Raw genomic sequence first — 25,201 nt, forward strand, 5'->3', positions numbered from 1 at the left:
ACTTAGGCTAGTTCGAGGCGAGTTCAAGCCTGTGCAACATTTTCACAAACCCATGGAGTACACTTTCAATTTCTTTGCTGTATGTAGAACAACAACAGTTATTTATATGTATTTCATCAAACTCCTTGTTGGCAAGATCAAAATCAAGAAAAATATAGTATTTATTTCATATATATATATATACATTCCTTGCCACCAGCCAACACTTTGTTGAGTCATTTCATCAAAAAACTTGGTGAGCAACATTAGTATCAAAGTAACTAAGTCACCGAACTAGTTTGATCGGAGTTCGATTCGAGTTAGGGTTCAATCCAAGTTGAGTCAAGCTTGAACAAGCTCAAACTCCATTCAAAATATTTTTGAGCTCAAAAAATCAGCTTGACTCAGCTTGAACTCAGTTGCAAATCGAGTTGAATCGAGCTTTTTTGAGTCGACTCAAGCGAGCTAACTGGGCTAACTCGGTTCATGTACAGCCGTAATGCAAATCAGCTAAGGTGGATACCCGGAAGATTTTATTGGAAGTCATTTCTTTCCCCACTTTCTCAACTTGTGCGGCCTACTTGATTTTTGAATCTACATTATTATTTATCTTATGCCCTAAAATGAGGTGACATAATAGATGGATTGAGTGGAATTATCACAAACATTACCGTGACCCATTTAACTTCCCAGCGCAGGTAATCCGTATCCCCGAAAATCCCCTCCAAAAGAAAATCTTGCCCCATGGGATCAATTGAGTTTTCCTAGTTGAATTTAGGCCGTTGGCTGAACTGTGCATTTTCGGGCACCGACCAGACAGTTCAGGTCATCGATTGGAGGGTTTCTTTATTTTCTTCTTGCATTTCATAGCCTTCATGAAGGATTCACAAGATGAACGGTCTGGATCATTTAAAGGTGGGGCCTGCCGCAAATAAAATCAGCTTTTTCATCCGGCCAATAATCATTAATCACACGTCCTGAAAAGCCGATCCAATCATGGTAAACGTGACAACGTGACACACGTGTGGGATCTAGAAGGCCACTCGTCAGACGGGTTCCCCACGAAGATACCTAGGTCCAATACTCAGCGAGATCCACTAATCATGTGGGCCGCACGTGCATGAAAGAAAAATGGACGAGTAGATAAAAGAAGAACTGTTTAATTCCCTTCTGATCTGCATGCTTAGTCGACCTGAAGTTTTGGGCCTTGGGCTTGTTCAGAATGGGCCCCACCTGATTGGTGGCCCCAACTTCCGTACATCGGTGCCAAATGCAGGGGGAAACGGATTGGCTACTCCCCCTGCCACCAGCCAATGGCTGATGGTCGGTGCTTTGTGAGCCCCACCATTATGTATTTTTTCATCCATGCCCTCCATCTATTTTTCAATATCATTTTATGGTATGAGACCAAAAATGAGATACATCCCAATCTCAAAGCGGACCACATTATAGGAAACAGTGTTGAATGAACATTGACCATTAAAAACTTTTTGGGAGCCATAAAAGTTTTGGATCAAGCTGGTATTTGTTTTTTCCCTTCGGCTGGGTCTGTATGATCTAATCAACAGATTTGATGTCAAATAAACAGTACAGCGGGCCTTAGGAGGATTTTGATGGTGGATATCCAATCACTATTATTTTACTGTGGTGTGGTCTACCTTAGATTTTAATCCCTCTCATTTTGGGCATCAAGCCCTAAAATGATATTTAAAAATGGATGAACAGAATGGATGAAACACATACATCATGGTGGGGACCACAGAGCACCGACCATCAGCCACCGCCCACCGGGCTGGGTGGCAGGGGGATTAGCCAATCCGTTTCCCTATTACAGGCACAAGTCCGCTAGCCAGCTCGCTGCCACCTCTCGGTGTAGCCCTCTTATGGCTTGTATCCCAACCTTTGACAGATGACTCGCGATGGATTTAAGGTTCGGCGACTCAGACTGACTCGTGCTGTCTTGAGTCAAGTTGCGCGACTGGGTCGAGTCGGGTAAACCCGTCTGGCTCAGCTGAGTCAGGGTGACTCGTTGCTTCGAACCAGATGGGACTCGTCCGAGTCCTAAAACTCATCACTGAGTTTTGGAGGATCACTAATTTCAATGGTCCAGCGGACTACTAATCTAGATCTCACGAATATTTCTCCACTCTAGTGAACTGGATAAAGAATCAAGATCCACGCGTGGGAACATCAAGTCAACCCGTTGTCAACTGAGTAGGTCCAGAAATGAGGAATTTTAGGATCCACGACCCGAGGCTTCGCACACTAAACCCGAGTTTTGGATTCTGATAAGTGGGGCACAGGATGCGATAACCCGTACCGTTGATCTGTAGATCTCTACCATGGATGGGCTTACTGTGAAAAATTTACACTCGTGAAGGAAGATTTCAGTTGTACTTTTTCAGATGTATCTCTTTTCTTAACCGTTTATTCATATGCCATTAATCAGGAGGTTATTGATCATGTTCTATCAATGAATTTTTCCAGGAAAGGTCTAAAAAGGTGGAAATCAACAGACGAATGGTTCAGATTACCCAATCATGGGCCCCATTTGTCCGAACTTAAACCCGCGTATATTTTGCGATGCTGCCCCGTCCGGAATACCGCCGGTGCATTTCAAAATCCCTCTCCTGATATTTGGCGAAAAAGCAGGGGCATTTTAGTAAATGTAGGCTGTTCGTAGATACTCGCAGGAAGAGATCTCGGCCATTCATCAAGCAGGCTTCGCCCGGTAAGTGCTCTAGCCCAAAAATCAGGACGGTTTCACGTCAGGTGGGCCATAAAAGTATTAAATTTCAGCCATTGCCCAATGTTGAATGTCAACTATATATTTTCCGTACGTGTAACCCACCTAATCAATGGCCTGAATTTTTGCAATCCATATGTACAAGAAAGGTTTATCTTGATGAACGGACCTGATTTTCTACATGTGAAGGAGGCACGTGTCACTGCGATCGACTATGCGTGTAGATGAGCTGGAGTACCTTTACATGCTTTTGTGGAGTAGATAATAAAAAGTCAACACTAGAGGGATTCGGGGTTCTTTTTCAGGACGATTTCTCTGGTTCATCGCGATGAACCAATTTGCTTCCATTCGACCATCTTGCGTTGTCTCGACGTTGAATCCAGATCGTCCATGATGTGGGCTTACCATAGGTTCTCGGCAGCAGAAAACCACTCCCATCCGTAGTCATCAAACGGCGCGTCAAAACGAAAACAAAGAACAGCGAACGGTCCAGATTTGAACTAGGAGTCCAAAGACCAGATCCTCCTTTGTGGCTTCGGAACCATTGGCCCACCAGATGGATGCTCCGTGTCCAGGCACGATTCATCCACGTGTAGGATAAAGAGCGCGAGAAACCGGGTTTGGTACATCGAGACGAACCAAAAACTCTTCTTTGCCCTTTTCCACTCGAAAAACCTCAGAAACGGTTACGAAGTCGAGAAAAAACACAAAATCTACGATTCCTTTTCTTTTTATAATCCCATTTTTTCTTTTCTTTTCTTTTCTTTTTGTTTTTTTTGAGTGTTGAAAGGTTTCAGAAATTCTTACATTGGAAAAGAAGAAGAATCAAACGACCTTTTTAAATTGCTCTTTGTATTTGTTCCGTTGAAGAAGGTTGATAGATCGGTGAGTTGAATTCTGTAATACCCAAATGGGAATTTTTTAAAATTTGGCGTTTTGGGATGTTTTCATGATGGGATTTTCTTAGTTTCTCGATTTTGATTGTAATTTTTGGTTTTGATGGAGCAGGCCGTGGAAATGGCGGTGGAAATTGAGGTTTCTGAGTTGGGTTTTTCGTGAAAATCTGCTATTGGGTATTGAAAGAAGAGGTAGATGCTGTGAATTTAGGTGGAAATAATATATGCATATGGATAGATTATGCTGTTTTACTGCTGCTTATTCTCAGGTGAGGATTTTTATTTTTTGATTCCTTATATCATGTCCATGTATTTTCATGCTTCTATGTGTTTTCTGTTGTAGTTCTTGATTCTGAAATTACAAGGTTTAAGGGGTTTTGTGTATTTTTTTGGGGTTATTATGTTAGGATTTGTGATTGAATTCTGGTTTGGGGTGAGAGATTGGGTGAAATTCTAACATCGGTTCCTTTTCTTTTATTGTTTTGTATTTTTATTTTTTTTTCAGGAACTTTAATTTATTTTCTACTAATTTTTATTTGTTTAGTCTGGCACTGTTTTTTTTTCTAAAAGTATTGGTCGTTTCCTCTCGGCGGAAAATGAATTTAAGGTTGTGTTTTGCTCAGGCAATCAGAAAAATAGTTCTCTAATTTTGGGATTTCTACTCCTGGTAGAATTTCCAACTATCATAAAATTTCATTTGGGTATGAAAATGCTCTTTCTTTCCAATGCAACAAAAAGGGCCCCACATAGTGTGATCAACAGGAATTCTGCTGAGAGTAGAAATTCCAAAATGGCAAGTTTATTGATGCAACTAGATCAAGGAAGAAACTAACTGCAATAAGATTCAACATACTAGATTTAAGTTCAAACCACAAAAGAGGAAAAAATGTAAGACTGAGCAAACAAAATAGTCCTCTAGTCTTCAACTAGAGATCACTTCCACCTACCCTCCAACAACTACTGTAGAGAAACAAGAGATTTGCTTAAAGAGAGTATTGTTCAACTGTCTTATTCCATAGGACGAAGCCTTATTTATAATGAGTGCTTACAATCTTCAATAAAATCTTTGGAATATAAAAATAGAATTCCTAGCTAGCCAAGAGGTAAAAATAGGAAACTACCTTAATAAGAAAATATTTATATAAGAATCTCAAAAAATAAGAAAAATCTAACATCACTTCTTACCTAATATAAGGCCATGAAAGAAAAGGAAATTTCCTAACGTGGAGATTTGAAAGAAAAGGAAAGTAGAGATGGGCTAAAAAGGGAAAGTGGGTCTTTTCTTGTGCCCATGTATGGAGTGTGGACGTGTGGTATGTCGTCCGATTGCATCAATTCCCCCGGCTTGGAAGAACTCGGCTCTGTCGTGTTAATGGCAATGTGCCCCTCATAAAGCTTTGGGTTGATGCGTTGGAAATCATATGTTGAAATCCATGTGCCGTCAGATCTTGGTCGGCCCTTCCACTTGACGAGAATCTTCTGATACCCTTCTTGGTGTGTGGAAACTATTTGATCATCCAACATCTTCAATGATTTTTTTTTTTTCGAACTGGCGTGGTACCTTGGGTATCTGGATAACTTGTTCTTCTGCTCTCTCTCTCTCTCTCTCTCTCTCTCTCTCTCTCTCTCTCTCTCTTAATGTTCAAGATAAACTGTTAGGTCTTTGACATTAAAAATGAGGTTGATCTTCATTTTGGGTGAAAACTCGAGTAGGTATGCATTATCACCTAGCTTCTTCAAAATACACTGAGGACCTGCCTTTTTTGGAGTGAAGCTTTGTATAAGAGCCTGTTGAAAACCTTTTAGGCTTCAGTCGCACCATGACTCTATCTCCTTCTTGAAAGTGTCCAAAAGGTCATCGAACATCTGCATGCCCCTTGTAATTTTCATTACTAAGGGTGCTCTTTTGCCTAACTTCCTCATGTATCTTCTTAATATGTTGCGCAAAGGCTTCAATGTCGTGGCTTGATCTAGTCACAATAGAAAGTGGGATTAAATTGATAGGTTGTTGAGATGGCATATTTGTCACAATTTCGAAAGAAGGGTCTTGTAATGTGGTTCATAGAAATGTTATAGGCAAACTTAGCTTGTGGTAACACGAGGTCCCATAAGCTGATATGATCACCAACCAGGCATTGATGTAGATTCCCAAGACTACGGTTGACGACTTCAATCTGTCCATTTGTTTGCAGATGATTAACACTCGAGAACTTTTTTGCATCCATCTTAGACCACAAGGTGCACTAGGAGTAGCTTATAAGCTTAACATCATGATCAAATACAATTGTTTTAGGAACACTGTAGACGAACCACTTCTTTGAAGAAAACATTGGCGATGTGAATGGCATTTGATGTCTTCTTACAAGGAATGAAATAGGCCATTTTCGGGAACCTGTCAACCACAACATAAATAGAGTCATAGCCACGTTTAGTCTTAGGGCTTGTTTGGATGCTCATATTGTGGAGTATTGTGGCGTGAAAGGCGTAATTATTACTCATGCCCCTCGTTTGGATAGAAGTTGCGACGAGCGGATTTCAGCTGCCTAAACTTCGGTTAGTCAAATCATCATAAATCTTTGCAGGGGCGGCGTATCTGCCCTAAAAACATGCATGTTTTTGTGGGTTTTTGAAAATGTCCGTTACAAGGTAATATTCATGTAGGGCCACCAAGTGAATTACACAAACTCTTGTCTCTTCTTCTTATAAAGAAGGGGCTGTCATATGAAGAAGCTAGGGGAGGGGTTCTCCTTCAACAAGTGGAGATGATCACCATGACTCGTCGGCAACCAATCGGCCAGTTTTTGGAGTAGCAACAGTAGTTGTGTGTAACTTTATCTCTTTCTACAAAAACACAACTTCCATTGGAGTCATGGCATCTACCGTTCTGTGCCCTTTACATATTCCCATCTACAGAGCTGTTAATGGGTGCCATTCTATCTGCTGTATATTCTGTAGATCAATGTTTTTGGTATCGCTCGTAGCGTAGCTAAAATGCTATGTGGCATAAGCTATAGAGCATGTAGCATAGCGTATGCTACTTAAATCTCCTCCTCCTCCTCCTCCTCCTCCTCCTCCTTCTTCTTCTTCTTCTTCTTCTTTTTTTTTTTATAAAATTTAAAATTTATTAGTTTTTTAAATTTTACTTTTTCTTCTATGCTAGTTCAACACCTATTTTAAAATGGTGGTGACTCATCCCCATCACACTTGGCACTACATTAGATCAATCCGGACCATCTAAATTGTGGTCTATATCGTGGATAAAGCACTTGGATCAATCCAAATCATCCAAATTGCGGTCCATATTGTGAATTTTTGATGTTTCGATTAAAAAGAAAAAGAAAAAGAGGTCACACTTAGAGATGTTTGAAGGCAAAGAGACATATATTTTGCATGGAAATATGTGGTCGACGATCCAGATTTGTAGTAAAAAACTCATAGGAATTATGTATTTTATAAAATTTATCATATTTTTCTATTATTTTAATTAAAAATATTAAGTATCGTGTAGCTTACGCTATCTGCTATGTAGCTTAAATAAATGGATTAATTCGTCATGCTCTAACAGTTCGAACTTTTAGAGCAAGTGGTTAATTGTCTCGCATCAAATTAGTATCATAGCGGGAGGTCTCGTATTCGAGACTCCTCACCGGGGGTGAATAATGCGGGGGCATTTTCAAACCGGACTCGAGTGGGGTGGCATGTGGGATGCAGGGGCACACTCGGGGTTGGCAGCCCACGTAACCCATGGATTTGGGGCTTGTGTGAGGCGGGTGACTTGTGTGAGGTGGAGCCCACGAGGGGGTGGAACCCATGGCTTTGGGGCTCACAAGGAGGGTTCAGCCGGGTACCTAACCCATGGATGTGGGGCCTAGGCTATGAGATAAAGGGATTAATTCGTCATGCTCTAACAGTTTGAGCTTTTAGAGCAAGTGGTTAATTGTCCTGCATCACTTATGCTACACGCTTAGCGCTAATATGAAGGCAATGGTGGTCAGTTGGGCTAAATATGTGATATATGCTAATCCTAGTGCCACACAAAGATTCAAGTGACAAATCCACTTCGACCATTAGTTTCCCAAGACCACTGTAGATAGAGTAAAAGAATCATGTAGAACCACAACTCAAATGGGCCACACCATTAAAAAAAACATCTAGAGGAAACTTCCACCGTTGGAACGTTCCTACAGGCTACAACTGACCATGATTTCTATATGCCATGCAAACCCATCACAGGGTTGCTACCACTCAGATAAATTGTAGGCAGAAATATCAACCTGATATAAATCTTCTGTGGCCCCCACATAGTTTCCAATGTTGAGTGATTGATCCTATTGTTTGGTGTGGTGTGGCCATAAGATGTTATGGATATACCTGTTTTTTCTATACTCATGTCCTTTTCTGGTAGTAAGAAAGTGATGGATGAAGAGGATTTATCACGTGAAGGTAGGCGAGCCTCACATAAGCTTGGACCATGGGAACTTCCTATGGGCGGGGGCACGATATGAACATTTTTTTTATTTACACACTCCGTTGAGTCCAATATCCAAACAATGTTTTATTCACACAAGCCCTTTATGATGGCCCTTGTGGACCAATCTTAACACATACCACGCTTAGTGAGAATTCACTCATTTACATCGACAACAGCTGCAAAATGTCATAATTACGCATTTTTACACCAGAATACTCTACAATACAGGCATCCAAACATGCCCTTGGGCAATCTCAAAATGAAATCCATGCTGGTGTCTTCCCATGGAGCATCTCGCATAGGCAGTGGGGTATAAAACCGGTATTCTTCTTGCTACCTTTACCCAACTGGCACACTTGACATTGATGAACAATAATTCTAACACCCTTCCTTAACCCGACCAATGGAAGTAGTTCTCAACTAGGGCTGTTGTTTTGCTGATGCCGAAGTAACCACCAAGGCCACCTAAATAAAGTTTTCATATAACAAGCTCTTACAAGGAATTTTTTTGGAAGACACAACCTTATGTCATAAAATAAGTACCCATCGTGCAAACGAGGCTACTCGGTGCCCGAGCCAGCAATAAGCTTTGAAAATACCTTCCTGAAATCATCATCTACTATATATCCTCCTTTAAGTTCCTTGAACCCAATAACAGAAATAGATAAGGTAGATAAAATATGTAATTTTCGGCTAAGGGTGTCTACTACCTTATTTTTGATGTCAACCTGATGTTTTAGGTTGAATGTGAACTCCTAAATATGAGCACTCCACTTAGCGTGCCTTGTGCTCAACTTCTTTTAAGAAGTCAAATAATGTAATGCCTCATGATAAGAGTATAGCAAAAACTCTTGATAAATAAGGTATGACGCAATGTTTCAAAGCTTGTACAATAGTATAAAACTCCACATCATATGTAGAATACTTCTTTCGCGCCTTATTGAGTTTCATTGAGTTTTTCAATTAAAAAGGCCACTGGATGTCCTTCCTGGCTGAGGACACTTCCTATGCCTATGTGAGATGCATCGCAAGCAACTTTGAATACCTTTCTAAATCAGGAAATCTAAGAACTGAAGTTTCCCTCATTTCCTGTTTGATTTCTTGAAATGCCTTTGTTGCTGCTTTGGTCTACTTAAATGGATCGGCCTTCATACATTCAGTAATGGTTACCACGATGGAACTAACATTCCAAATAAACCGTCGATAAAACATTGCTAGCCCCTGAAAACTGCGAACCTCATGAATGGTCATGGGAGTAGGCTAGTCGACAATGACCCTTATATGTTGAAACAACGAATCCTAGAAAGACCATGCTGGAACTCATGAAGGTACGCTTCTTTAAATTGATGTAGAGTTTCTCGTGGCATAATACTCTCATCGCTTGGCAAAGATTGTCCAAATGATCTTCTCGTGAACGACCATAGATCAGTATATCATTGAAGTACACAACGAGAAACTTGCCTAAGAATCGTAGAATTTGTGTCTTCATTTTATGAATGTTCTAGGTGTGTTTGTCAAGTTGAAAGGCATGACTAGTTATTTATACAATCCATACTTTGGCTTGAAAGTGGTTTTTTATTCATCTCCAGGATGAATTCTTATATGATGGTACCTACTTCACAAATCAATATTTGGAAAAGATTGTAGCATTCGCCATCATATCTAGCATGTCATCTAGGAGTGGAATGGGCAAACGATACTTTACCATTATTTTATTGATGGCACAATTGTCAACAGACATCCGCTAGCTGTTGTCCTTTGGTGTCAACAATGCTAAAATGACACATGGGCTGAGGCTATCACGAATGAAGTCTTTGATCAACAATTTCTCTACCTGTCGATGAAGTTCTGCATGCTCTGTTGGGTTCATTCAGTATGCTGAAAGATTTGGTAATAGCGCTACATGTACCAAATCAATCACATGTTGAATGTCATGTATGGGTGGAAGCTCACTTAGTAGTTCATCAGGGACTAAATCCTAAAATTGAGTCTAACTATCTTGAATCTCAGGTGGTTGAACAACAACATCACCAACTATATCGGTCTTGCATCTTTCTTGAGCATACATGATTCCACGTTTTCTATGAATCGGGCCATACTCAATGTGGCGAAAGCCGACTTTGCCTCTTCGGGTTTGTCATCTTTCATAGGGTTAAGAATAATGGCTGTTCTTAAAGTTGTATGTATTCTTACAGCCTTAATGAGTTACGTCATTGTCGTATATCCATGGGCGCCCTAGTAATATATGTGTGATCTTCATTGGAATGATGTCACACCAAAGTGATTCTTCATAACGACCCAAGGAGAAGTTCACTAAGCACCTTTTGCTCATGGTGATGAACATGCCATTCAACCATGCGTTCTTGTATGACTTGGGATGCTTGTCAAGTTTCAGCTTCAACTTGTCCATCATGCTTTGTGAGGCGATGTTCATATTGCTACCTTTGTCAATAATGACCTTGACAACCTTTCTACCACACAATACTCGTGTATGGAAGATACTGGTTCTCAACTAGTCTTCGTGGGCCTCTTCTTTTACTATTTTTAGATCCTTATGACCACCAATGATAACTTATTTTCATTAAGGCCATTTACTGGTTTACCTTCCACTTGGTCTGTAATGAAGCTTTCTTTGTACCATTCAACCTTTTGCCCCTTGTAAATTTGGAGATTACAAGAGGGACACTGTTGCATAATGTCCACAACCACCACACTTGAAACAAGTGTTGGTCTACTGCCCTTGAGTTGTTACAACGGCTTTCCCTTTGTGTTACCGCTTTGAGAAAGGGGATTACAGGCAGAGTTCTGATCAATTTTATAATTCCGAGGAAAGTTACTGTGGGACTTATTGGTTGCAGACGCATTATGGAGCAACTAGTAGTGGGATGGGTGGATGCATAACCCCTACCTCGAGGGCTATCGCTCCTTATCACCAACTTCTGCTCTGTACTTTCCGGGTCATTTGATACACTTCGTCTACATCATTGAGCTGAATGATCACCAATTCTCTTTGAATATCGAACTGTCGTCCATTGCAGTAATACACCACTAGTTGTTTTCCAATTTCTGTTGGGGGGCAACGAATAACTAAGTCATAATAACGTTGTGTGTATTTCTCTACAACCAGATTGTCCTGCTGAAGTGTGAGGAGCTCCTGGAAAGAAGTCACTCATAATTCAGCAGTAAAAACCTCTGCCTCAAACTCGCCTTCATTTCCTCCCAATTACTTACAGGAGGAAAGCCACATCGCTGTAAATCTTCTTCGATAGTGTATCACCAATCTTAAGCCGCACCCTTAAATTTCAGGGAAGTAAAACATAACTTGATGGCATCTTTCATTTCGTACGAGCGAAAATATCGCTCCATTGACCTTAGCCAGTTGTTGAATACCTTGGAATCCAAATTACCATCGTAATCTGGAATCTCAATCTTAACATGCTTGGTGTGATTCGCAGCGCGGACATTTCTTCCTCCTTTAGATAATTTGTTTGAGGTTGTTCATTCCTCTAGCTCTCGGTTGTATATAGCGATGTTGTTGGACCTCATAGCCAAGCTTATATTCTTTTTTTTTTTTGGAGATCACCATTTTGGAGCAATTAGTGGATGACACCTGAAATAGTATGTGTCATTTTGTGACAATCGACAGCGCAAATCACTCGCGTTGGTGCTAATTTTGACAGATTTAGTACGTAGTGCTGATATATGCAGATATATCTTATTGTGGTGGTCAATGACGTCATACCTAGAGTGTTTCTGCCCTTTTCGAGGGTTTGGATGTACATAGGGGTGGCAGTAGGTCGGGTTCAGGTTGGGTTGGGGTCAGCCCAAGCCTTACCCAACCTTCTATGGCCCAACTCATCTTTAAGAATGGAATATGACACCAAGGCAATGCAGAACCTAGCCCAAACAGTGGATACATACATACCTTAAAAATTCATCCATACTTTTCTTCTTTGTTTAGTTCCAGGTTTTGGTTTGGGATGGATCATCTAGCCCAACCCATTGATAACCCATATGGGCAGGTTGGGTCGGGTGGGATTCAAATAAAGCCATATCCATTTACTTAAATGGGTTATATTTATAGCTTGAGCTTTACCCGCTACCCATATAGCTTGGCCCGAACCCACCTCAAAAGCAGGTCAGGCCAGTTGATCCTTGGGCTGACCCAACCCATTGCCACCCTAGACGCACTCTCCTTTTTTCTCCTTTGAGATAATTACAGGACCCACCCTAATTTATTTGGATGGGGTTTTGGGGCAGAAACATGCCCGTCCTTGACTAGCTTTCTGAAAAAGGCACTGCCCCAAGTACCTGCATTTTCAGATGGACATTTGAATCATCATGGATTACTGATCTAACATTGATCCAGGGTACATCCCCACAAGTCTACGACTTAATATGAGTAGTTTATTTATTTTGGTATCCATGCATGGAAATCATTTGCTTTAGAGAATGAGTTATGTTAGACTTATTTTAAGGTTGAAGTTAGGTTTTGCCGTTTAGCTGGCAGGAGTACGTTCGTCATGCAGTTCCGGTAAGGGGAGAAGCCATCAGGGACCAATTAAGATTACTTATGGATTCAGCTTGGTTAAAGGGAAAGCAAGCCATCCAATGGAGGATTATCATGTTGCGAAATTTGTTCAGATAAAGGGGCATGAGCTTGGACTGTTCGCTATATATGACGGGCATCTGGGAGATACTGTGTCTGCTTACCTGCAAAAGCATTTGTTTTCCAACATTCTAAAGGAGGTGAGTTTTGGTAAAAGTTGAAAATTTTTAAGTGGTTTTCTAAGGAGACTTGGTTATGAGAGGCCCGTCCCTTCTGCTCCATTGTGGTTATCCAACCCTTTCAATCTAGTAGGTTACATCGTAGATGGTCTGCATGGCAAAATTCTTGTGGGTTCAAGATCACCATCACCATGTTGTTGATCATTGTTTACTCATATTTGTATGAATGATGAATAATGGAGATCTCTTATCAGTCGCATTCATTTCCATGTGGCACATGTACGGTGAACAGTCTTCATGCTTCATGATGGGGTGCAAGTGGTGAACCTCATCAGCAAGCCTCTAATGGGCAGGCCTCCCTAGCATTTCTCTTTTTTCAGATTCTGATGAATTTTCTTGTCTAATTATAGGTCTAATCTGACGTGTAGTTATTGTTATTCCAGGACGAGTTTTGGACACATCCAGATAGATCCATTTCAAGAGCCTACGAGAGGACTGACCATGCGATTCTTTCCCAGAGTCCTGATTTGGGGCGAGGCGGCTCCACCGCTGTCACTGCCATCCTCATAAATGGCCAAAAGTTGTGGATTGCCAATGTTGGAGATTCAAGGGCAGTTCTTGCGCAAGGTGGGGAGGCAAGACAGATGACGACTGATCACGAGCCCAACACAGAGCGAGGAAGCATTGAGAACAGAGGCGGCTTTGTTTCAAACATGCCAGGTTCTCCCATAGCAACACTTTCTAAAATCTAATGCTATTTATTGATTTTATTGTGTTTGGGGAGCTGTTTTTACATTATTAAGGGTGCATTTGGTTGCAACTTCAGCAGAGTCCATTATTATCAACTTCTAAGCAAGAATGTAGCAATGCGTAAACACTGTTTGGCTGGCTTTTAAATATAGCTTTGCAGGCATTTTATGAAATATATATATATATATATATATATATATATATATATATATATATATATATATATATATATATATATAACACCCTAGTCATCATTCATCATTATCACCATCCTCACCACCACCACCATTGATTATCATCAATCCGATAACTACCACTTCTGACGGGATATCTCTTGCCCTTGGCATTGCACTAGGAAATTCCGGTTGTAGACTTCAAATCAATACATGCATGGATAGATTATGGAGGGATAATAGGGAGGGAGGGAGGGAAGTGGATTCAGTGTCTCGGGCTGGAGGTACAAAAGGGAGCTGTGATGGGGCATGCGTTCAGGCTGTGGTGGGGCTGTAAGAGTACTTTTGCAGAAAGTAACTTGGACCAACTTTCTATGGGAAGTAAAAAGGGATTAAAAGTTAAGTAGGAAAAAAGTGCTTTTTCTTTAAGATGATCATCATCTTCATCTAAGCCTAAACCCTACTAATTGGGGTTGGCATACACGAATAATGTTCTGACATTCCACTACATATGCTCAATTAAACCATAGATCATCAGGTGATAAATTTATTCCTGAACCTTCACTTCTGATTCTCTGTTTATTACCAGCAAGCTAGCATTCTAGATGATCCAGAGGATGGTATTTTAAAAGAAATAAGAAAAAGAACACCCTAGAATTTCCAATTACACCTCGGATTATTGATGCAACTAGCCCCACCCTCACACCCCTTAGATCAAAAGGTGTGGGCCCCACAGGTGATAAGATCAGATTGGTGGGCTCCACAGGAGGTCCAGTTAGATCATGGACACCACATGAGTGCCCTGTTCATGCATGAGAGCTTTTCACACGTGTGCACTGTTTGTCTGTGCATTGTCTGCATCCTTGCACTATTCATCCATACACACGCATGGACTGGTTATTAGCAAGTTATTCTTAGTTAAATTAGGAATCATGGCCTATATATACAAGGCCATACATATGTAACTCTACATGATTATTTTATTGACTTCTTTTCTTCTAACCTGTGATGGGTGAAGATTGTGGGGTTTGGTGCTCCCAAAACAAGTGTCGTGATGCTCTTCTTCTATCCTTTTGAGTAAGTGTTTCTACGATTAAAGGATAAAAGTTTTTTTTTTTTTTTTTTTCCGTACATAATCTACTGCTGTAATTTCTATATTGGGCTCACATTCAAAGGCGGTATGTCGACGGTCAGATGCTTACCATGGACATGACTTCTATTTTATATTTTTGGGGTTTGAGGATAGAGTGGTTTGGCACCCGAAACCTGTTCCTTGCTACGAATGGGTCGACAATTAGAAGTAAAACACCAGCAAGCTTACTCTTAGCTCCAAATGTCAGAAACTAAACTCTGTTAGCAGAAGGCTAGAAATCTGGCTAAGACAGGTCAATGGATGATAAGGAACTGTTGGCCCGTCTCTTAGATCTATGAACAGTATTTTCGTGGTTAATGGTTAACTGTTGGCATGTACATTTCTTAAATAGCAGTGAAAATTTGGAGTGGGACCTTTGGTGGAAACTGTTAGTGGTACCTTTACCTGAACTTAGATATTTCCTAACCTGCTACCTGTTAGCTCCAGTATATATTATGAATTATATGAAGTTATGAATGGATTGGTTATGCATGAATGTTATGCTGTTAGTGCAAATAGATAGGGATGTGCATATCCTTAGGAGCGAATAGATGTCCATGGCTAAGGTGATTTTGAAAGGGTGGATACTGCGTATGTATGAGTAATCATGATCACGGCCAAAAATGACAGAGAAATGTGGAAGGGAATCAGTCACTAAGAAGTCCAAGGTTTAGCAATGTTAATATTGACAAGAGATGGATATCCTTAGGAATGAAGAGATGTCCATGGCTAAGGTGATTTTGAGAGGGTGGATACTGGGTATGTATGAGTAATCACGAACACGGCCAAAAATGACAGAGAAATGTGGAAGGGAATCAGTCACTAAGAAATCCAAGGTTTAACAATGTTTAAGATTGACAAGATGGGGTACTGTTAAGTGATGTGCAAAAGTGCTCACTAATATGGCAAAATGAAGTGTCTACATGCACATCCAATGCTGGTTGGATATTCAAATGTGGTCTTGAAAAGAATGACAATACCATGTTGCCTTGTTATGGGCTACTCAAACCTGTGATGATACTTCTAACACTGGCCCTGACTTAACCCCATGATGACATCTAAGCCTTTTCCCAATTAGTTGGGGTCAGACACAAATCCTGTTCCGCCATCCCACTGTCAAGGGTAATGCAGGAGCATTTTCACACCGGGCTCGAGTGGGGTGGCCTGTGGGATGTGAGGGCACACTCGGGGTGGGAGGCCCACGGAACTCATGTGATTTGGGGCCCATGTGAGGCGGGTGGCTCGTGTAAGGCGGAACCCATGGATTTGGGGCCAATGAGAAGGGTTTGGCCGAGAACCTAACCCATGGATGTGGGACCTGGGCTTCTGGGATAAAGGGATTAATTTGCCATGCTCTATTAGTTCGAGCTTTTAAAGAAAGTGGTTAGTTGTCCTGCATCAAAGGCCATATCCTCAATTAAATGTTGTTGTTGTGCATCACTTCTAGGGGACACCCAAGCCAACCCTTTCCCATTTCTCACTGCACCTGGGTGCCAGTGTGATGCAGGATTTTTAGGAAATGCCCTAGCATGAGCTTGAAACAGCGTGCCTGGATTCATGAGAAAAGGAAATGACAAACACAAATCCTTTATCGAGGCTGGGGCTGGCAACGAGAGTGCAAAAACTCACTATCGGAGTCAACTCCATGATTTGCATACCATATCAGGATGTTCCTTGATTTTGTTAGGAAGGAGAACTACCATTTCCTTTTGGTCTTTAACTAGCATCCACCCAAGGTTTTAAGACCCAGACAAATCCCATGCTACTTGTCCGAGTTGACTTGGATGGGGTTGGATCCATTGCAGTTCAACCCAGTGGGTCAGAATTGAGAATGGAGGGCAATTGGGCCCGATTTGCCGAGTCATGACTCCACTCAGAACCAAACGAGTCAATCAGAGTCACCATGTCTTAGCATCAGCCTAACAACGGAATGATGGGCAACCATATCTAACTTGAATTCGCATCCTAATCCTGGCCAGCTAGGTACAATTAGTAGATTCAATACACAGATTTTCTCTTTGGAGGGTTTTGTTAATTTGTGGGATAATGTATAGTCCAGGCCATGTCATCCCACCAGCCTTTAATTACAACTTATGGAGAAAACCCTTGATTGAAAGAAAAACCAAACAAAGAACACTATCGTGTGTATGAGTGGATAGTGCAATGTATACTGTAATCTTCTGTAGCAATGCGTATCAATGTTGGATCTCTGGATGTCGCAAATCAGGAATGTCTTGATAGCCATAGAGCATGAAGGAGAGTTATTTACTTGTTAGATTTTGGACCCGTATGTTAGTTGTTGGGCATCGGTATATTTCTTTAGCATTGAGCGTTGAACTATCAATTGCAACTGCATGGTTAGATAGCCCTTGGCTGCGAAGCGTCTAAGTTCCTCTGGTTTTGGGGCATAGAAATATCTCACTGACGCCATGTGTATATGCATGTAAGTAAAATAGCTCTTCTTACTCTGAGAATACGCATATATGTGTGTATGTATGCTGGTATCCACGAGTTTATACAGGTTTCAACCCTCTGCGTGTAGACATGTGGTTGCCATGCACTCACGCGTCTCTACCACGGGTGCTAACATGGCGCCCTCTGATTGGTGAGCAGCATCTGTAAGAATTGCAGCTGGAAAGCTACTGGCACCCTGATTTTTTAACCCCTGTGAGCACCTGCACTCTTTTGGCAGCGTGCAACAAGGATGCAGCCGCGGTACCCGCATATGGACAGGGCAGTGTTGCAGTATCCCCATTCCCACAGGGCAGCACCATGTCCTGCATTCAATTTCTGGCAGAGCGCCATGGCTATGGTGTACGACCTCTCCCTCTCTGACTTGAGCCGTGCTGAGCGCCTGAGGCCATGTCAAGAGCCACGTCATGTTCGAGCTTGTGATCTGGTACCACTTGTGGCTTTCTTCTTCTTTGGGTTGTTCTGTGTTATCTTTAGGAGGCTTACTTGGTAATCATGGGGCATGTGTTAACCCCAGCTTATTTGTCCGTTGCACTCTAAATTTCATTCCATTTTATCCATCAGAAGCCAGATGAATCTTTCTCAACCCACCATATAAAATTAAATTGATTTCATTTGCTTCTTCCTTGTTCTCAGCGGCTTGAAATCTCTGGCAGGGCCGACTCATTACAGTTACATGTTCCAATGGTTGCCTGCGTGCCGCCAACAGTTCCTGGCAAAATCATGTCTGGAGCTGTGCAATTTAGTTGACCTTTGAATTGAATTACTGGGGATTGTTCTAACACATACAGAACTTGATTGTATCAATTTCTCCCTCGACATGGCCCATGACAAGGAAAACTCGAATATACACACCACCATAACTCTATGGGTTGGCGAACGAACCACCAGTCCATGAAATTTGATGCCATGATCATACGTATATATGCACATACATGGATACAATGTTCATTACAGGAGTTTAAATTTCTCCTTTATTATTTGTTGCTGCGGAAGTTTTCCGTTGGATGTTGTGTCCATGCATCTCAAAACTGACTGCTTATGGTACTTTCTTTCAGGAGATGTCCCAAGAGTCAATGGCCAGTTAGCTGTTTCCCGCGCCTTCGGTGACAAGAATCTCAAATTGCACTTACGGTCAGATCCTGACATCCAACATGCAGATATTGATCATAGTACCGATCTCCTTATCCTTGCAAGCGATGGTCTCTGGAAGGTCTATCATCCTATCCAATGCACTCTCCATTTCACTGCATGTGCCACATGAGCAGTCACATCTACAGAATCTCTTTTTTGCTCACCCCAAAAAACTGTCAGATGAGGCCCACCTTCTAGGGGTCTAGATCATTTTTATGGTGAGCCCCATATATACAAAATCATCGTATTGACATCCAACTGTGCCCCCACAACATATGTGGACCAGACCATTCGCTGTAATTATTTTTATTTTTTTAATCGGATGTCAGGGGAGACAATCACTCACATCCCTTCAAATGACGGTGCCCAATGGCTGAATGGCTTGGAATTACCCAAAGGTGGGCTCCACCTGCTGCTGGGTCAAACAAAAAGAAAATCCCGATATTTTTTTATGAAGCATTATGTGAAACCTCTTTTTCATCATCTGTCTTTTTTTTTTCCAGGTCATGAGTAATGAAGAGGCAGTCGCTCTTGCCAAAAAGTTCAAAGACCCACAGGCTGCAGCTAAGCAGCTGACAGCCGAAGCATTGAATAGAGATAGTAAAGACGACATATCTTGCGTTGTTGTCCGATTTAAGGTGTGAAGGCCATTAAAATCCCTTTACGTAGGGCTCCATTTAGAGACCGTAATGGAAGAGCATTCGTGCGGCCATATGATGAATTCTCATGATATGCCATCAGGACTACGAAAAAGGTCAGATCTCTGTCACCTCTTGTTGTAAATATATCTTTGCTAGTTTGTGAGGCTTCATATTGTTTGATTTCTTCCATGTATTAATAGCAGTCCAACGTATATGTTGTTTTTTTATCTGCTTGGAGACTGCAAAAGCTATCACTATCAGACTGCAGGATTTTATATTTTACGTTGATTAAATGAATGGAAAGCATGTTTTTTTTTTCCCCTGTCCACAGAGAATGTCAGATTATCTATTTCCAAAGACTGCATCAAGGATCTATCCCTTGTGAATTAAGGTCTGCTTGGTGTGGGGAATTCACCGTCATTTCTGTCCCATTATTGCTTCTTCTTCTTCTTTCTTTCTTTCTTCTTCTTCTTCTTCTTCTTTTTAATAATAATAATAATAATTTGGGTGCTAGCATTGTTCCGAGTATCCCGATATTATTGAAATATCCCCAATATTATCCATATCTCTAGCTCGGCGATACCAATAACATCGGTAGTGATACCAATAACATTAGTAGTATCAGAAATTCCAGGCATCGACGGTGTATCTTTAAGTGTCGCCAATGTATCGATATCACCAATATTATCAGCTGTATAAATTCCAGGTATCGCTTTTATCGTCAATGTATCAATATGGTCAATATTTTCAACTGTGTAAATTCCAAGTGTTGCTTGTATTGCCAGTGTATTGTCGATATTTCTATAATATCGCCAATGTATCGATATCGCCAAAATCTGTTTATTAACAAAAATCCATTTCAAAATGTTTTTACTGGCTCATGTTTGTATCTAGTGTTCAAATTATCATTGATAATATTAATCATATCACAATATTACCATAATTGCAACATGGGTGATATTGATTCCATAGTCTTTCGCTTTCTTTTAGTTGTCAACGATTTCTCTAATATATTGATGGATGTTTGGATGAAAGGTTGGATGATTGGATTGATAGATGGGGTGGTTGGATGGATAGATGGGATGGTTGGACTGGTTTCTTACAACAACACATGCTTTTAGGCCTCCATTAAATGAAAACTTAATATATATGTATTATGTTTTGTGATTTTTTTTAAAAAAATTCCTAAATATGCAAATATGTATATTTTAGTTGCTCCTGTAGTTTTATTGGAAAATTCCACTATTTTCCTCTGTTTCCCTTACTTTTCCCTGCATTTCTGCTTATTGGCAATATTGTTGACGATATTGATATTGTTTACTGTATACTCGACCAGCAAAACTTGTAGTATACTTATATACTTCAAATACAATTTTGGATGTTACTCTAGGGTGTGTTTGGTTGCATATCATGATATTTGGTGCAACCAAATGCACCATTGGCCATTAGCTGCGGTCGTGGTAAAAATTACTAGGGCAGCTGATGTAGAGCGGTCGTGGATAATTTCATGCCAAGATGGACCAGAAAAGGCCCAATCGGAGACGGAGATGATCCGGACCGTCATAACTTAAAATGGACTTATCTCGCAAACCGGAATGTGTTATCGGACGTAAAATATATGATTTTGGGGTAGGACGAGTTACTTTAGCCAACCAACCCCACCATGCCGGGTTGTGCAAGCCGGATTTGCGAAATACCATCAGATGGATGGTCATTCCCTGTTTTAATTCCATTTTTACTATAAATAGTAAGTTGTAGCTTGATTATAACTCTTCATCCATTGGGCTTTAGGAATTGCCCCCAACATGAAAAGTACTTGGAATAATTAGGAGAACAACGTGGTGAAGCCAATTAGGACACTTACTATTTTTGGCCGAAAACCTTGCGCACTAGTAGACATCAAGACTGTCAATAAATAGTTAGTTGCAAATTCCAGGAGTTTTAGTTGTAGTTTGATTTTGAAAGTTCTTCCATTACTTAATACCCCTATTTAAAGGGTTGTGAACTCGTTTATTTCATTCATCAATCAATTTCGAATTTTATAAAATTTATTTTCTATTATCTTGTTCTTTTCCTCGTTAATTCGATAAGTCTCCCTGAGGAGTTCAGGGAAGTTCCGTGGATTCAGAACAGTTATACCCTTGAGGAAGACGGTGCTCGACCTCACGTCCTTCCCTGCATCAGCAGCCAATGCTACTGATTTTTACCTGGTTTCCACAAGACAGCTTAAGTTGGAGTCTTATTAGGGTAGGAATGGATAGGGTGTTTAGTTGCTGCAGTATCTCTTCGTCCTCCCAGGAATAAGGCTGTTAAATGGGCTGGGCTTGGGTTGATATATTAGAGGCTCGGGTCTAATATATCACGCCCGGTCTGTTGGATGGAAGCTGCCTCATTTTGAATCACTGGAAATGAGTTTTTCAAATATGCAGAGGCAAGATGTCTTCATCACATGGATATATATCCTTAGATGGGTGCCCAACAGGTCCCTTGACCACAACTAACCCTACCCAACCCATTTTTTAAAAAAGCCGGGTCTATTTAGTAGATGTGATCCGATCTGGTTTCTCAATGGATAGCTAGCTACGAAAGGTGGCTGGGTTTGGGCTACAGCCTGTTTCGTTTGGCCTGTCATGGGCATGGCCTAGAGTCGGACCCAGGTATAACTTTTGCAGGCCAGGCATAGACAGATCTTCGCCCAGCTTGAGCTTGGCCTGTTGACAGCCCTAATCATCAGCGCGCTTTGTGGCACTTTATTGCAATTCATGGTGCATACGGATCGACAAACGAAAGCACCTTGCGCGATCTCCGATTGAAAATGGGCCACACCGCCATCAAGCTAAAAAAAAAAAAAAACTGAGAAGGCCCAGTCGGTTGGTCGGTTCAATCTGCGGATGAATGGATTCAACATCTAACCACTAGTTAAGATGATAATGACTATGATTATGAAATATGATAATGGGATTTTTTTAATGTGATATCCTCTTCTTTGGTCTTAAGTAGATCTGTCAATGGGTTGGGCCCATGCCAAAGCGAAGGAGCGTGGGCCGGATAAATTCCAAATCAGGCCCCCGCATGTAAATCTTAGAGAGTCAACGGAAATGTGCCCGGCCCAAAACTAGCTCTTCTAGTGATTAATTGGCCACACGTGAATTGGGCATGGGCCATTGGTCATCTTTATTCTACCCATCCATCTTCCTCAGATGCCTGGGGTCCACACGATGGCAGATCGGGCATGGTCTTTTGCGCAGGTGGTGATCTAACGGTCAGAATTATTCTATCAATGGGAAATTTGATGCATGGCTCATCGATGGTCTGTTCTACACTGGAGCCTGACCATTTCCGAATACCTACGTGTCAACTTACGTGACGCCCGTTTTGGACAGTATGGGCGGGTTTTCAGATCTGCACGGAGGCCCTGTAATCCAGACCATTGATCTGTTATGTCCCACTGCGGATGGACAACGGCCCAAAAATCTCTCTGAATGAAAAATCCCACCGAGCATCCTCGGACTCCTTTCTTTTGGATTTGGACGGTCACTCGTGGGGGTCCCTCTCCTCAGCAATGCGTTACATTAATAATAGTTCCCCCATCGAGGTTATTTTTTGGTGCGTAATCCATAAACCGTGGGCCGCAACGGACCAATGGTCTGGATTTACGAACCATGGGCCCCATTTGTCATAAATGAAAACCCGCGTATAACGTGCAAAGACGCGGGCCATGGACCGTGTAAATCCCTATGCTAGTTTTAGGGCTTTCCAGCATCTCTCTCTATATATACCTCGAGTCCAGTAATCTTCTCTCGCCATTGCGAAGCAGCTCTGTTTCTAGGGTTTCCTTGTTTGTTTTATCTACCATTTTTATTTTATTTTTGTTTATTTATTTTCTAGGTAGATCTAGGCCGTTGGATGGTCTTAAGCTAATGGTTTGATTTGCCTCTTCTTTCGGCTGCAAGAGATATCTTGATGGCTTTGTTCTGGAGGCATATATTTTTGTCCAGAGATTGGAGATTATTTACTCCGGAGTAGCATCTTCTTTTCTACTCTGGATTCCTCCGCTCTGGTAAATTTCAATTTCTTATTTCTGTATCTTTTTCTTTTTCCTTTTTTCCTTTTTCTTTCCCTTTGTGTGGGGTACCGTTGAAGATGGGGTATCCCTAAAACGGAAGATCCTAACCCTTTGATTATTGGCGTGGAGATAGATGGTTAAGTCCGTGTTTGGATGTGAGTTTGACCTAAAAATGCAGAGGAGCAACATTAAATGGCCATCGGGTTGCTTAAAAACAGGAGAAATACTCTGATTCTCTGGCCGACTAGGAGGATGATACGCGGGCTGTTAGAAATTACTGAGAAATTCTAACGTGGTATACAAGTAATTTAAACTGAATCGTCCAAATTATTTGAACAGTTTAGATTTACAGTGAACAAAATATCACACTTACATAGTTATCTAAAACTATCAGATTGCTGGACATTTGTTAGATGGTTTGGGGGAGCAAATGCTAGAGACCTTGAATGCTCTAGTCCAATGCTAATTGTTCAAATAAAAGAAAGAAATTGTGGGAAAAGGACCCAACAATCCTCTAGTCCAATGCTAGAGACCTTGAATGCAAGACTGAGAGCAAGCTCAACAGTCCTTCATCATAAACTAGAGATTAACTAGAGAATTTAATGAAAAGAAATATCATTTAACTTGTCTTATTTCATCAGCTATGGACCTTTTTTATAATCAAACATATGAGAAAATAAAAAACTATCCAATTAAGAAAGTGCTGTGATTAACTAATGTAGAGATTTGCCCAATAATGTAAAGTAGAGATGAGCCTAAAAAAGAAAAGTGGTTTTTCCTTATGTGGACATGTGTGGTGTGCACGTGTGAGATGTGGACATTTTCTTCAAATCTTGATCAATTGGCCTGAGTAGCTATTTGGTTACATCAATTCCACTGGCTTTGGAAAAAAAAAAAAAAAACTCATCCTTGAGTTTAAATTGCTAGTCTTAATTTCTTGCAAAGATCCTCCTTTATAGTTCCATCTCCTTCAGCTTTGTTGGCAGTTTATGGTGGAGACTTACATGCTTGATGGGCAGCTTGTGCATAACACGCACCCTCTCTTCTTTTGCTTCTTGCTGGTCCTCCATAGACTAGGCATTGATTGTGGTCCATTCATCATCATAGAATTGTTGATACTTGTTAATCCTTCATTCTCCTCTACTGTATCATTGGATGGTTGATCATCCATTTTCACTTGTGCTTCCTTCCATTGAGTTGTTGATCCACCAATAGGTGTAAATTCCTCTTTGAGTCACCAAACTTGCCACAAGCATGTGGTTCTTCGGGGCTCCAAGGACAATGGATTATTGATCCACCAATAGGTGTATCCATGGATCCAACAAGTAAGCCAATAGAGAATTCCTCTTGAGTCACCAAACTTGTTTCAAACATGTTCTTAGGAGCTCCAAGGATAATGGATTGAAGTCCACAATCCTTTTCTTCTTCAATCAAGGGCTCAAGGCAAGCTCTTATCTTCTCCTTTAATACCTTGATTTCTTTTGCAATCTCTTGTGAACGCTCTAATCTCCCTTCTTGAGTTTCCACAAATTCTCCTCCTGCTTCTTTTGAACATTCTTAGCGGTCACAGACATCTCCGTGTGTGATAGAATGCTTTTGAATAATTGGCATGTGGGGGAGGGGCGTTTAAAGGAATCACCACAAGGCACATATGGAAATGGATATGACTAAAGGTGATACAAACAATGATCTTAATAATCAAAGTAACTCGGATAAGAATAGTGCAATGATGGGAGTCCAAATAAGGATAATTATGGGATACCAATTTAACGCAAACTTCAAAAGGAAACACAAATAGATCAAAGAAAAGAAGGAAATTGTGGTAAATGACTGAACAATCCTTTAGCTGGATGCTAATGCAAAACTGTGAATAAGCTCGGTAGTCCTCTAATGGTTAAACTAGCGATCTCTTTACCCTTCGACAATAGTAAGAAAATCAGAGAATATACTCAAAAGAAATATCATTTAATGTGTCTTATTTCACAAGCTATAACTTTATTTATAATCAATCCT

General features: G+C 40.9%; 1 protein-coding gene across 1 annotated transcript; it reads left to right on the plus strand.

Annotated features, from left to right (window-relative positions):
- Positions 1-3,420: 3,420 nt before the first annotated feature.
- LOC131233667 (probable protein phosphatase 2C 9) lies at positions 3,421-19,439 on the plus strand. Its single transcript, XM_058230460.1, has 6 exons — positions 3,421-3,610; positions 3,734-3,890; positions 12,596-12,841; positions 13,264-13,540; positions 18,406-18,560; positions 18,985-19,439. The coding sequence occupies exons 2-6, from the start codon at positions 3,846-3,848 to the stop codon at positions 19,123-19,125; spliced, it is 864 nt and encodes a 287-aa protein (XP_058086443.1). The 5' UTR covers positions 3,421-3,610; positions 3,734-3,845; the 3' UTR covers positions 19,126-19,439.
- The last annotated feature ends 5,762 nt before the right edge of the window (positions 19,440-25,201 follow it).

Source organism: Magnolia sinica, chromosome 2, assembly GCF_029962835.1.
Source record: "Magnolia sinica isolate HGM2019 chromosome 2, MsV1, whole genome shotgun sequence".
Lineage (NCBI taxonomy): Eukaryota > Viridiplantae > Streptophyta > Magnoliopsida > Magnoliales > Magnoliaceae > Magnolia > Magnolia sinica.

Excerpts from the sequence above, each read along its gene's own strand:
- LOC131233667 (XM_058230460.1), top strand. The coding sequence starts at position 3,846 with ATGCATATGGATAGATTATGCTGTTTTACTGCTGCTTATTCTCAG. Across the intron at positions 3,891-12,595 it reads TTACTGCTGCTTATTCTCAG|CTGGCAGGAGTACGTTCGTC; the intron begins GTGAGGATTTTT and ends TTTGCCGTTTAG. Across the intron at positions 12,842-13,263 it reads TTTCCAACATTCTAAAGGAG|GACGAGTTTTGGACACATCC; the intron begins GTGAGTTTTGGT and ends TTGTTATTCCAG.